The 14,395-nt window shown below is 33.4% G+C and overlaps 3 protein-coding genes across 3 annotated transcripts; all 3 read right to left on the bottom strand.

The window, feature by feature from the left end:
- Nucleotides 1–1,547: 1,547 nt before the first annotated feature.
- LOC142629280 (peroxidase 5-like) lies at nucleotides 1,548–2,928 on the bottom strand. The gene is made up of 2 exons (XM_075803231.1): nucleotides 2,622–2,928; nucleotides 1,548–2,447 (listed from the first exon to the last, which is right to left on the bottom strand). The coding sequence occupies exons 1-2, from the start codon at nucleotides 2,853–2,855 to the stop codon at nucleotides 1,680–1,682; spliced, it is 1,002 nt and encodes a 333-aa protein (XP_075659346.1). The 5' UTR covers nucleotides 2,856–2,928; the 3' UTR covers nucleotides 1,548–1,679.
- A 4,573-nt stretch (nucleotides 2,929–7,501) lies between these two features.
- LOC142629539 (peroxidase 5-like) lies at nucleotides 7,502–8,925 on the bottom strand. The gene is made up of 2 exons (XM_075803547.1): nucleotides 8,600–8,925; nucleotides 7,502–8,421 (listed from the first exon to the last, which is right to left on the bottom strand). Exons 1-2 carry the CDS (start codon nucleotides 8,813–8,815, stop codon nucleotides 7,654–7,656), a joined length of 984 nt encoding a protein of 327 aa, XP_075659662.1. The 5' UTR covers nucleotides 8,816–8,925; the 3' UTR covers nucleotides 7,502–7,653.
- A 1,985-nt stretch (nucleotides 8,926–10,910) lies between these two features.
- LOC142629393 (peroxidase 5-like) lies at nucleotides 10,911–12,746 on the bottom strand. Its single transcript, XM_075803373.1, has 2 exons — nucleotides 12,417–12,746; nucleotides 10,911–11,886 (listed from the first exon to the last, which is right to left on the bottom strand). Exons 1-2 carry the CDS (start codon nucleotides 12,630–12,632, stop codon nucleotides 11,119–11,121), a joined length of 984 nt encoding a protein of 327 aa, XP_075659488.1. The 5' UTR covers nucleotides 12,633–12,746; the 3' UTR covers nucleotides 10,911–11,118.
- Nucleotides 12,747–14,395: the final 1,649 nt, after the last annotated feature.

Below are 14,395 nucleotides of genomic sequence, written 5' to 3' on the forward strand. Positions count from 1 at the left end.
TCCATGACTCTCTTCTATGCCCAGAGAAAGAAGAACGAAATTGAGGAAAAAGGAAGACCAAATCATTACCACCGTAGCCCTACAACACCGCAACCTAGAACCACCCATCCACCCACTACTCATCACAACAATCATCATAATCCAAACGCAAAATCAACCTAAAATCAATGGAAATCAAATCAAAATAAACCCAAACCTATCCACACACAACTCAAAATCAACCAAAAACATTATCAACTCAAAACAAAACACAAAGGAAAACCCAAATCAACCAAAAACCCAAGCCGACGCCTCTGCCAAGGAAGCTCACCACTGTCATCACCGCTGTCATGAGAGAGAGTGATGATAATGCTTTGGTGGAGAGAGACTTTTCAGATTTGAGAAGCCCAAAACCGAGCTAGCGTTGTTGTTGCCTTTGCCGTGGAGACTTACCGCTGCTGTCGTCGCTGCCATGAGAAGGATGAGGCTCGGATGGAGAGAGTTTTGGATTGATGATATGAGTTGCGGAGGCCAATGAGAGAGAGAGAGAGTTTTTTTAGAAAAGGAACCGTGAGATAGGGTTCAAAAAGAGGGAGAAAGTGTTTGAACGTGGGTTAATGAAATAATAAAAAAAAGAATAAAAAAAATATTATTTAAAGAGAAAAGAGTATAAAATAAAAAGATTGACGTGAGTGTTTTTGTGAAATGTCAATGTAAAATAGAAAATATAAGTTTTAATTAATACTAAAATAAACAAATAAATTTAGAAAGACATAGGCTAATTCTCTAACTCATGAGAAATTTTTCACTCCTCAACAAAAGGGGTGGATCCCAATGTAGGACTCATGGTAGGGGCTATAACTTTTATGAATGAAGGAAGGACTCCCCTTATTGGAGTGAAACATTTTCTTCTACCTTACTGTGCCACTTATCTTGTCATTATAGCAATTGATTTATATAAAATACTTGACTAAAAAAACATATTACAAAGTAAACCGTATATAAAATGAGATTCAGTTCAATTGAAAGTAAAACTTTACCAAAAGAAATGGATTAATTTCATGTAAAGTCAATGTTTCACATAATTCATTGCTCAATCGTTGGAGGAAATAATAATATGGGGAGTTTTAACAATTAATTTTTGCTTCTTTTGGTCTTATTTGGTGAAAGAAATTGTACTCATGCAAGTGCCAAAGTTAATGGGGCAACTATCAGGAGCCATGCAACACTATATAGTATTCTCCGAATCTTAAAAGGGAGAATACATGTTTGAATCCTCTATTTATGATATTAAAAACAAAGTTAGAGGGTTATTTATTGAATTTGATTGAATGAAATATCAAAGTCTAAGTTAGAGTCAGCTAATTTGACAATAGCTCTCTCACAAATCTGTATTTTTTTTGTTATTATTATTATTATTATTTTACATCCACTGCAAACATTTTTGTATGATTTTAAAAAAAATTAAGAACAAGGTTGTAAATAAAGCAACGAAAATAATTTTCAATTTCCACGTAGAAATGCTATGCACATTTTGTAACATCCAATAAATACAAGTCTATCCCATTAATTTCTCAACAAAATTTGTTCAAAAACTTAAAAAAGAATGAAGGTACATTTGAATCAGCATTGAATAATGAATCAATGTAATAAAATAATACAAAATAATTTCAATAGTCACACCAATAAACCTATAATATCTAGTTCACAAACCTACAATCTTTCCTGATCTCACCCTGACTTCCTGTAAGCACATCAACGTAACCCATTTTCACCATAGCTGCTACAAACTTATAAGCCCATGTTTCACCTTGCCTTGCATTATTGTTGACAATTCCAACCGTTGAGGGGCTACTCAAAAGAGATTGATCAGAGGTCAATAAGCCATGGTGGTTCTTCAAATTTATATAGTACTTATTATCAAGCCTATTTGGTGTAAGTACATCAAGTGGCACAGTTGGATCAACATTGCTAGCATTTTGTGGACACTTGATCTTTAAGTCTCTAGCAAATATAGGATCCATTAAAGGGTCTTGTGGATTTGTGTCACTAAAATTGTATAATCGCTTTGAGAAAGAAGAACAATGTGACCTTCCTATAGAATGTGCACCAGAAAGTGTCACCATTTCATCAAGACTAAGTCCTTTTTGCGCAAATCTCTGTTCGAGTTCCTGAGCATTGAAGGTAGGTGGTGGAAGGTTGTCAATAGGCTCATTTTTACGTGACACCCTGCCATCACGGCGTCCTGACGGAACTTTGTAACTTATGCCTCCAACTTTGTAAGCACTGTCACGAGCGGCAAATGCAATAATGTCTGCACAAGAGACTATTTGTGGCCATTGAGCTTCAAGTGCAGCTTTCGCCTCAAATATCACTTCAAAACCTCTTAAGCTTGGATTGTTGACCGGACTGTCTCTCTCTGCTAGATTTCCAGGAGTTGATTCGAGTAAGACAGAGGCATCACAGCCCTGGCATAAATAACTTTGAAAATAAGATTTAACTCCAACAACTTAGTAATTAAGTGGCTTATAATGTATATTCTTTTTGCGGGAAAAAAAAGGAAAAGTAGAAGAGTGGAAATTTAGGTACAGATTCTAGTGAACGTATAACAAGTTAATTCGCGTTGCAAAGTTCTAACATACCCTGACAAAACAGTCATGAAAATGCATTCTGATGAGACCAGCAGCAAGGCCAGGGTTGCTTGATACGGCTTTAAACACAGCGTTTCTCACAATGGACTCTGCAGAAGGACAAGTTGATTGATAGTAACCCACCTTGAGTAATGGCATCGCCAGTGACATTGACACCATCATAAACATAGTAACAAAGAAAACCAAGAAAAAATTGATTGTTGCCATAGTTACTCTACAACGCATTAAAAACTGCAATACTCTAATGAGTGAATAAATAAACTCAGAGTGAAAGAAGAAAGAAAGAACAGATAAAGAAGAATATTTAAAGCAAGAATGAGATGAAGATAAAGGTTGTTGTTAGCCAAGTATATATAGGAATAAAGTTAGTGAAGATGGGACTGGCAGTTTTTCTTTGAAAACCAAAACGTGTATTGCTGCGGAGAAGAAAGGCTTGAAGCTGTCTAAGTTTGAGGGTTTCCATGGTCACAAAGAGGAAACAGTCCTCTTTGGCTCACTTGAAGATCTTTCCATCCTATTAGCCTCTTAGGTTTTGAGTGGGTGGTGATGTATTAATGTTATTTGACTTTCAGGGATGTCAACTTGGCAATGGGGAGGGTAAGAAGGTAATATAACGCATATTATGTGCATATATATATATAGAACCGACGTACATGCATCTTATGCAGACTAGGTCAGTTAGCTTAATATTCAATATTTTTTTTTACAGGCTCTACTTTTTCATGACATTTTAACATCTTGATTAGGACAAAGAAATGGATGGAAGTCTGTACTGAAAGGTATAGTGGATCCCACCATTATTCTACTGTTTGAGAGTTTTTCAAGAGATAGAAAGGAAAAAAATTTGGGGAATATGATCATTCTATTTTAAAGATTTCAAATAGACTAGGAAAGCAGAATTAAAAAATATATTTTTCTATCTTTTTCTTTTCAACTATATTTTTATAAAAATCTATTTATATCATTTCTTGCATTCATTATATAAATTGTGTTTATATACAGTATTACAATTAATAAAACAAGTGATAAATAGAGTAATTATTTAGTATTCTTTTCTCTTTTTTTATAAGATAAAAATTCTACTCTAGTTTAATTTAAGTGTATATATGTGTAAAGTTTTTTTTTAGGGACTTGAACCCGACATTTGTCTCCCACACCTCACAAACACTTATACTTGTGGAGTGACCATCGCACCAAATGTGTGCGATAGTATTATTTTGTATATTCAAAATATAGTAACACGCTCTCTTCTCTCACTTCATAGCAGTGAAGTCTACTTATTATATTTATAATTTAATCTACAATTTCATTATCAATCGAAACTCATTTAAGATGATCATTTATATGTCAACCCAAGGAAAAAGTCCATTCCTTGTTTGATGAAGCAACTTTATCAACTTATAAATCCCTACTTTTATTTCGTGGACTAAAGTCTAAGAAACAATGAATAGTTGGGAAAATACAACTTTTATAGCTTAGTTCAACCACTCAATGTTTCTCGCACCTTTCTTCGTAATCTTTTTTTATAGTTTGGCTAGATAAAAAATTCACATAAAAGGTTACTGAGATCACCTCTTTTGTTGATTTATAATTAATATAATGTTGTTCAGTGTAAGTGTTTGAAACCAACATTTTCTAGGATACTTGTTTCGTTATGCTAGTTGTATCTCCTTTTTCCAATTTAGGAACCAACATTCAATCAACCATAGCATGTCTTAGCCTTCACTAACTCTTGAGAAATTATTCACTCCTCACTTTTCAAACTCGGGAGTGGGTCCTAATGTGGGATTCATGGCAGGGCTTATAACTTTTGTGAAAGATTTGACGACTTCCCTTATTGGAGTGAAAAATTTCTTCTAATTCATTGTGCCACTTATCTAGTCTTTATAGCAATTAATTTATATGAACAACATGATTAAAAAACATATTACAAAGTAAACCATATTTAAAATAAGATTTATGTCATTTGAAAGTAAAACTTTACATAAAAAAAAAGGATTAGTTTAATGTAAAGCCAATATTTCACATAATTCATTGTTCAATTATTAGTGGAAACAACAATATGGGGAGTTGAACCATTAATTTTTGCATCTTTTAGTCTTACTTGGTGAAAAAAATTGTACGCTCACGTAAGTAAATCTAACACAGTTACCAAATTTGGCTCTGACTCCATAGACTTCCTTGATCTTGATCTTGTTCTCCCATGAAACACTTGTTCATGCTTTGATTTTCAGTACGCTTGATAGCTGAAGGTTTGATAGCAACTTTACTCCACCGTTACTAGCAATATGGATTTGATCTTTAGTAGGTACTTGTAGAGTTAAAAGGTTATAGAACCTCACATATCTCACAGAAGTAACTCTCAAGCCTTGAAAAATGCGTATTAGAGTTTCCCTTTTATACCTAGTAGTGTTGGATTCAAATCCAAAATATTTTGCGGGCTGTTGGGCCTGATTTAAAATTTTACAAAATTGTTGTTCAATCAGTCGAGGCTTCTCTTCGATCGATCAAGCTTGACATTTTTTGAATTCTTCTTTTTGCAGTTTGTATGTTCTTGAATCTTGACTCATATCAATTTGAGTAATGTCTAAAACACTTCTAAGACACTAAGATCTTATACTAGACATATTTTTGTTCTCGATTTTTCCAACATAAAATTAAATTAGAACCTCAACATTTTAGACTAAATATTAAAAACCTAACAAAGGGGTATGACTAAGTGATTTTAATATTAAGCGAATTAGATGCTCATACATGTTAATATTAAGTGAATAACAAAATTAATGGATATTTGTTATAATAATAAGAAAAATTTTATAGATACACTTAATTTAATGATATGCTCGGATGTACTCGTGATTAGTGGATAACAATTTCACTCTTTCATCAATTGTCATTGGTGAGCCCATATGTATGTGATGAATTCAATTACAAATTAATATTCAAATATGTTGTGATATTAGGTGTGAATATGGGCATGTCTATAGATGAATTGTGATAATAATAGTTAATAGAATAATATGGTGGTTTCAACTTTCAAGGGTGTTCAATTTTGTGTGGCTAAGCCCCACAACTTATTTGACAATTATTTGAGAGGCCGATTCTGGTACCCGAACTCCTGACATATTGCTTTTAATTAAAGAAATTGGTATCACACTAAGGCTAGACCTCTGGTCACTTATCTGGTTATTGTAGCAATTGAGTTATATAAACAACTTGATTGATAACATGTGTTAAGTCATGATTTTTCTCATAACATTAGTGTTAGGTTATTCCATAACAAAAAATGTTATAATTGCATAAATTTATTTCCTTGTATTTTTGTGGGATTTTATTGTATTAGGTTTAGTATTAAGTTGGTGAAAAATCGAACATGAATTGAAGAACAAATGGATTTGGTGAGAAGCTCGCTAGAAGCTAACGTGAAAGAGCCATGTGAGAAGCACATACTAGAAGCTGAAGAATAGTGCCAGCCTGGAGGATTTCGCAAGTGTCTTGTGGGTAAGACATTCCCGCGAGATACCCACAAAACTCTCTACCTGGAGAATTTTAAAGTGTGACTTTCTTACCCTTCACTCATTCTATATATACCCTCATTACCCATAGAAATTATAAGGAGGTCATTCAGAGAGAAAAACCCTAAATAGGATTTCAACAATACACACACCAACTTTTAGAGAGAGAGAGAGTTACTCATCCTTAGTGAGAAATTATTGTAGCTTCTTCTCCTTCCCTTTCCCATTGTCATACCTTGAGAGAAGATTTATACACAAACACAACTCGCACCTTTTCAGAGTGAAGAGAGTGTTTTGGAGCTTAGGAAGCTTTAGAGATTTGCCAAAAGAAGTCGGTGAGGCTTGGCGGATGCAATTTGGCGTATTGTGGGATCCACAAAACTAGACAAGACACGGTTTTAAGAAGTCTTGTTGGAGTAGGAGCTTGGAGAGCTTAAATGCATTGGGTAGATTAGGCTTGGAGGGTCTCTTACTATTCGTGTATCCCAACTTATTGTCTGGTGGATCGATTTACCACTTAGAGGGCAGCGGAGAGGTTTTTCACCAAGTTCTTCAATTTCTTCTTCGATAACACGTCTCAGTGTTATCTTATGGTTGTATCTCTCTTCCCTTACTCTTGTGCTTTAATTTTATTATTTGTTATTCATGTTTATGCACTAGAGTAGTTATCGGTTTATTGCCCTTCATTTATTCTTATTTTGCACTTAAAAAAGTTATAGTAAAAGCAATCTTGCTGTAAGTTTTTTAATTGAGGGTCTAAACAGCTCTTGTGTTTACACACAAATCCAAGCTTTCAACATGTTTCAAAGTAACCCATTTTTAAAATGGGATTTACATAATTTGAAAGCAAAACTATATTAAAAAAAGGATTAATATCATCTAATTCAATGTTTCACATAATTCACTATTCAATGGTTGGTGGATTCAATAAAATAGGGATTTTGAACAATTAAAAGTTTCCTCTGTTGTTTTTTAGTGAATGAAATTGTATGATTCTGACGTAAGTGCCAAAGTTAGAGGGAGAACTATCAAGAGCTCGATATTATTGTCTTATTCTCCAAATTTGGAGAACTTAGGTTTGAAATCTTTCCTTTATTATATGGAGTACATAAAAGAACAGGGTAGAAAGTGAACTGCAATTTAGAGTCAACTATTGGATAATAACTCTTTCAAATAATTTTTTTTCTTTGTGTTACATTCAGTCATTCACTACACACATTTTTGTATGATTTTATTCTAAAATAAATAAATAAATAAATAAAGAGGTTGTAAATAAAGCAATGAAAAAAATTTCCATTAATAAAGCAATGAAAAAGAGGTTGTAAAAAGAGATATGCACATTTTGTAACATCTAGCGAATACAAGTTTATCCCATTAATTTCTCATCAAAATTTGTTCAAAAACTTACAAAAGAATGAATTCACATTTGAATCAACATTGAATAATGAATCAATGTAAGAAAATAATACAAAATAATTTTAGTAGTCACGCCGATAAACCTATATTATCTAGTTCACAAACCTACAATTTTTCCTGATCTCACCTTGAGTTCCTATAAGCACATCAACGTAACCCATTTTCACCATAGCTGCTACAAACTTATAAGCCCATGTTTTAACTTGCCTTGCATTATTCCTGACAATTCCGACCGTTGAAGGGCTACTCAAAAGAGATTGATCAGAGGTCAATATACCATGGTGGTTCTTCAAATTTATATAGTACTTATTATCAAGCCTATTTGGTGTAAGTACATCAAGTGGCACAATTGGATCGACATTGCCAGCATTTTGTGGACACTTGGTCGTTAAGGCTCTAGCAAATATAGGATCCATTGAAGGGTCTTGTGGATTTGTTTCACTAAAATTGTATAATCGCTTTGAGAAAGAAGAACAATGTGACCTTCCAATAGAATGTGCACTAGAAAGTGTCACCATTTCATCAAGACTAAGTCCTTTTTGTGCAAATCTTTGTTCGAGTTCTTGAACATTGAAGGTGGGTGGTGGAAGGTTGTCAATAGGCTCATTTTTACGTGACACCCTGCCATCACGGCGTCCTGATGGAACTTTGTAACTTATGCCTCCAACTTTGTAAGCACTGTCACGAGCAGCAAATGCAATAATGTCTGCACAAGAGACTGTTTGTGGGCATTGAGCTTCAAGTGCAGCCTTCGCCTCAAATATCACTTCAAAGCCTCTTAAGCTTGGATTGTTGACTGGACTATCTCTCTCCGCTTGATTTCCACGGGTTGAATCAAGTAAGACAGAGGCATCACAACCCTGGCATAAGTAACATTAAAAATAATATTTAACTCTAACAGCTTAGTAATTAAGTAGCTTATAAGGTATATTCTTTTAGCCGTAAAATAAAGCAAAAGGAGAAGTGTGCAAATTTCGGTACAGATTCTAGCTAGTGAACATATAACAAGTTAATTGGTGTTGCAAAGTGCTAACATACCCTGACAAAACAGTCATGAAAATGCATTCTGATGAGGCCAGCAGCTAGGCCAGGGTTGCTTGACAAGGCTTTGTTCACAGCGTTTCTCACAATGGTCTCTGCAGAAGGACAAATTAATTGATAGTAACCCATTTTGAGTGATGGCATCGCCAGTGACATTGACACCATCAAAGACATGCTAACAAGGAAAACCAAGCAAAATTTGATGCTTCTCATAGTTACTCTACAACCCAAATATCCCGTTACTGTAAAGAGTGAATGAATAAGACTCAGAGAAAAGAGCTAAGAAAGAACTGATAGTTAAAGAAGAATATTATAAGCAAGAAGGAGATGAAGATAAAGGTTGATGTTAGCCAAGTATTTATAGGAAAGAAGTTAGTGAGGTCAGGCAGAAGAAAACAAAAACGTGTATTGCTGCATAGAAAGAAAAACTTGAAGCCGTCTAAGTTTGAGGGTTTCCTTGTTAAGAAAGAGGAAACAGTCTCTTCTTTGGCTCACTCCACAAACAGTTGCTTATTTTACAAGTTTTGGAGTGGGTGGTCAAGCGTTTATCTTCTTTGACTTTCATGGATGTCAAACTGGCAATGGCTAGGTAAAATAACTGTACATATTTAATTTGCAGACTAAGTCAATGAAATTTTCATTATCTTTTTCTTAGTACTATTTTGGGTTCTTGTCTTCTGGCTTTACATGACGTTTTGGTTTTGTTTTTTGTCCCTCTTTGGAAAGGATAGAAATAAAATGCAAGAGATCCAATAGTAAATTTTTATATTTATTGCCTTTTCATTATTTTTATATATATAAAAAATTTCAAATTGACTGTAGCAAAAAAAAATCATTTAATTACTTTGTTTTTTCAATTGTTTTCTATTTTTATTCAATATTTAATTATATTTTTTATTCAATTACTTATTATTATTAAGCATTTATTGCCAGCGGGAACAAGTAGGAAAGCGCGTGATTAAGCATGCTTGACCAAGTAGCTAGCTTTTACGCATTGATGGGAACCCATTTTAGGTGACAGTTTAGTTTAGCATGCTTGACCAAGTAGCTAGCATTTCTGTTTAATGGAAACCCATTTTACAGTGTGCTACCTATTAAGAAAAGGATAAGTAGCATCTAAATTTATCCATAAATGCAGTGTGCTACCTATGGCTGTAAATATTATTTAGGATTTCTGATTTCACTCTTTCTTTTTTCTTTATCTTTTTTGCTTTTTCCTTAGTTCAGAATCCATAGAAAATTTGATGTTCATACATTTTAATATTAAGTGAATAACTGAATTAATGGATATTTATTATAATAATAAGAAAAAATTTATAGATAGTAGACATATTCAATATACTTGGATGTCAACTTGTGATTAGCGCACAATCATTTTACTTTTTCACCAACTATCATCGGTCTACTTATGTGTAAGTAATAAATCTAATTATAAGTTAATATTTAAGTGTGTTGTGAAATTAGATGTGAATTTTTATTTTTATTTTTTTAATGAGAAGAAGTGAATTTGGGTGTGTCTAAAAATTAAATATCGTTGATTGAATAATATGATGGTTTGTTCAATGTTTTTTTTAGTGTGGGTTATAATTAGCTAAGCTCAAGCTCAATGGAAACAAATAATGACATTGTACAACCGTACAGTATTTAGGCCTAGATTTTAGATGTCTACGAGGGCGTTTGGATTCAACGTCCAGCGTCTACGTTTTGAATTTTTTTTTTTTTTTTTCAGCGTGCCTGTCACTGTTCATTGGCCATGAACAGTGATTTTAGGCCAATAAACAGTAATTTTTGGCATGAACAGTACTTTTTACACATTTAAAAATTATTTTGCTACAGTATTTTCAGTTTTTAATTTTCAGCAATAAGTTCTATCCAAACAGACTCTACGAAATGACATTGAGCTCTCCCAAATCCCAACCCATCAGTTCAGTATACTCGTAATACTCAAATCCCACTTTTTGTAATGCCAACACTGTCTCAATGGGCTACTTGGATTGGATGATTCCATCCAAGTCTCGCTAGAAGTAAGCCTATGGCCATATGTATGTAGGCACAAGCTTGAGCTGTCTCATTAATTAGCGACAAAATCACAACCCACTTGCCAAGAGTTTTGCACAAAGCTCCAATTTTTGTGGAGTCTAGAAGAGGTAATAATAAACCGTCTTACTCTAAATTAATTTGAGAAGCTAATTTATGTACTTGAATTTGTGATTTGTCGCCTTTTATAAAAGACGCCGTCACACCAAGATTCAACCTAGTCATCATTTTGGTACAATTTTTCAATAAAAAAAGTTGTAAATAAAACAATGAACAAAATTTTAAAGTTCCACACACAAACGCTATGCACATTTTGTAACATCCAACGAATACAAGTTTATCCCATTAATTTCTCAACAAAATTTGTTCAAAAACTTACAAAAGAATGAATTTACATTTGAATCAACATTGACTAATGAATCAATGTAAAAAAATAATAAAAAATAATTTCAATAGTCATACCAATAAACCTGTAATATCTAGTTCACAAAGCTACAATCTGTCCTGATCTCACCTTGACTTCCTATAAGCAAATCAATGTAACCCATTTTCACCATAGCTGCTGCAAACTTATTAGCCCATGTTTCACCATGCCTTGCATTATTTCTGACAATTCCAACTGTAGAAGGGCTACTCAAAAGTGATTGATCAGATGTCAATAAGCCATGGTGTTTATTCAAATTTGTATAATACTTATTGTCAAGCCTATGTGGTGTAAGTACATCAAGTGGTACTGTTGGATCATCAATTCCACCATTTTGTGGACACTTGGTCTTTAGGTCTCTAGCAAATATGGGATCCATTGAAGGGTCTTGTGGATTTGTTTCATTGAAAGTGTATAATCGCTTTGAGAAAGAAGAACAATGTGACCTTCCTATGGAATGTGCACCAGAAAGTGTCACCATTTTATCAAGACTAAGTCCTTTTTGTGCAAATCTTTGTTCGAGTTCCTGAGCATTGAAGGTAGGTGGTGGAAGGTTTAGAATAGGCTCGCTTTGACGTGAAATTCTGCCATCACGGCGTCCTGATGGAACTTTGTAATTTATGCCTCCAACTTTGTAAGCACTGTCACGAGCAGCAAATGCAATAATGTCTGCACATGAGACTGTTTGTGGGCATTGAGCTTCAAGTTCAGCCTTTGCCTCAAATATCACTTCAAAACCTCTTAAGCTTGGATTGTTGACTAGACTATCTCTCTCGGCTGGATTTCCAGGGGTTGAATCAAGTAGGATAGAAGCATCACAACCCTGGCATAGATAAAATGCAAAACATGATTCAGCTGTAACAACTTGGTAATTAAGTAACTTTCAAAGCATTCTTCTAGTGGCAAAAAAAGGAGGGTCTACAAATTTAGGTACATGAGTACATCTATATGTAATGATCAACTAGGTTCAATCCCCACCTCTCACTTTGGTTTTCTATTCTTCCAAGTTATATGGTTTTATATTAATTATTAAGGCCATCTGTCATTTTAGAAAATATAATTTTTTTCATAAAGAAAATTACAGATTCTATTAAATATAACATGATTAATGGGCCTTAAAAGTGACTTTGAAAAATGCATAAGAAGCTTAACAAATATATATATTAATGGGTCTTTAAAATGACTTTGAAACTTCTCTTTTTCGATGAATAATTACTTTGAAACATGCATGAGAAGCTTAAGAAAAATGGCAAATTAACAGATTCTATAGAACATATGACAGAGTTAATTGGTGTTGCAAAGAGCTAAAATGAACAATAACAAGTTAAATGGTGTTGCAAAGAGCTAACATACCCTGACAAAACAATCATGGAAATGCATTCTGATGATGCCAGCTGCTAGGCCAGGGTTCCTTGACACAGCTTTGTTCACAGTATTTCTCACAATGGTCTCTGCAGAATGACAAGTTGATTGATAGTAACCCACTTTGAGTGATGGCATTGCCAATGACACTGACACCATTATAGACATAGTAACAAAGAAAGCCAAGTAAATTTCGATGGTTGGCATAGTTACTGTACAACCCAAATAACCCAATACTGTAAAGAATTAATGAATGAATAAGAGACGAGCAAAGAAAGAACTTGGATGAAAGTTGAATGAGCAAGTTGGAGATGGAGATAAAGGTTGATGTTAACCAAGTATTTATAGGCAAGAAGAGATATAGTAAAGATGAGTGTGGCAGTCTTACTTTGTAAACAAAAACGTGTATAGGTGCATAGAAGAAAAGCTTGAAGCTGTCTAAGTTTGAGGGTTTCCATGGTAACTAAGAGGAAACAGTCTACATTGGCTCCCTTCAACAGTTGCTTATTTTACAAGATTTTCCATCCTATTAGCCTATCAGGTTTTGGAGTGAGTGATCGAGCATATATCTTCTTTGACTTTCATGGATGTCAAACTGGCAATGGCTAGATAAAATAACCTATATACCCTTCAAATATACAAATTATGCAGACTAGGTCAGTGAGCTTAATTTTCATCTTATTGGCGTTCAAGTTTAACCATGATATAAATAAAATACAACAGATTCAATCGTACAATACTAAAATTTATATTTTAAAATATTTATTTTCTTTTCATTCTTTTTTTTAATATTAATTTCAAATAGACTAACAAAAGGAATAATAATAATAATTTTTTTCTTCCCATAATATATTATATATAAAGGGTTTAGTGTCTGACAACCATCATAATCATACATTAAAGAGTAACTTAATTAGGAAGGAATAATCATTAATTGCCAGTGGGAACAACCAGGAAAGCGCGTGATTAAGCTTGGCTAGCTAGGTCTCTCACCTTGACCAAGTAGCTAGCATTTCTGCATTAATGGGAACCAATTTTAGATGACAATTCAGTTTAGCATGTCATCCAAATGGAAAAAGTCACTACTTTGCCTGATTCTTTCTAAAATAAATAACTAATGAAAATGGCTTACAAGTCCCAGCTTTGATTTCGTGGACTATATGCATATATAATGACTAATGTCTAGCTGTAAAATTACAACTAGTAGCTTATAGTTCAACCACTTTGGTGTAACCGTGTTTCTTGCATCTTTCTTCATAATGTTTTTTTTTTTATTTCAAAGACAATCATGCATTGGATCATAGTACAATCCATAAGAAATTTGTACACAATGGACCAAATAGGCCGAAATTGACTAAATTGGACCAAATAGACCAAGATAGACGGAACAGACCAAAGTAGACCAAAAGAGAAAAAGTGGACTGAAGTAGACCAAATTAGACCGAAATAGATCGAATAGACCTAAGGGGACCAAATTGTTCTCCCCAAAAATTAAACAATTTTTAAAAGTAATTTCTATCTCCCTATTTTTACAAATATATAATTTTATTAATTTTTGTGTTTTTGATTGATATTATTCCTTTTTGAAGTAGTTCATATTCTTCTAACTATTGTCATTATGCATTACTACTATATTTTTCTAATTTATTTTGGTACAACTAAAATTCTTAAGTTTTAAATTTATTATTCAAATTTCTCATTTACTTATGGGGATTATCATGATAATCAGAATTTATCTTATAATTCCAATTAATATTACTTAAATAATTCTTATTACTCTCAACCTAATCTTATCTCATTCTTAAGTAATTGTACCAAAATTGGCTGAATGGACCGAAATTGACTAAATTGAATGTAAGTGGACTGATATAGACCAAATTGGACTGAATAAAGAAAATTGGACTGGAGTGGATCAAATTGAACCGAATTAGACCAAATGGACATATGGACCGAATAGAATAAAGTGGACC

The sequence above is a fragment of the Castanea sativa genome, chromosome 3, assembly GCF_040712315.1.
Source record: "Castanea sativa cultivar Marrone di Chiusa Pesio chromosome 3, ASM4071231v1".
In the NCBI taxonomy this organism is placed as follows: domain Eukaryota; kingdom Viridiplantae; phylum Streptophyta; class Magnoliopsida; order Fagales; family Fagaceae; genus Castanea; species Castanea sativa.

Bases quoted from the DNA above. Each gene is read 5' to 3' on its own strand.
- LOC142629280 (XM_075803231.1), bottom strand. From the start codon at position 2,855: ATGCGTTGTAGAGTAACTATGGCAACAATCAATTTTTTCTTGGTTTTC. The intron at 2,448-2,621 runs GTATGTTAGAAC...TATTTATGCCAG, and splicing joins TTCATGACTGTTTTGTCAGG to GGCTGTGATGCCTCTGTCTT.
- LOC142629539 (XM_075803547.1), bottom strand. From the start codon at position 8,815: ATGAGAAGCATCAAATTTTGCTTGGTTTTCCTTGTTAGCATGTCTTTG. The intron at 8,422-8,599 runs GTATGTTAGCAC...TACTTATGCCAG, and splicing joins TTCATGACTGTTTTGTCAGG to GGTTGTGATGCCTCTGTCTT.
- LOC142629393 (XM_075803373.1), bottom strand. From the start codon at position 12,632: ATGCCAACCATCGAAATTTACTTGGCTTTCTTTGTTACTATGTCTATA. The intron at 11,887-12,416 runs GTATGTTAGCTC...TATCTATGCCAG, and splicing joins TCCATGATTGTTTTGTCAGG to GGTTGTGATGCTTCTATCCT.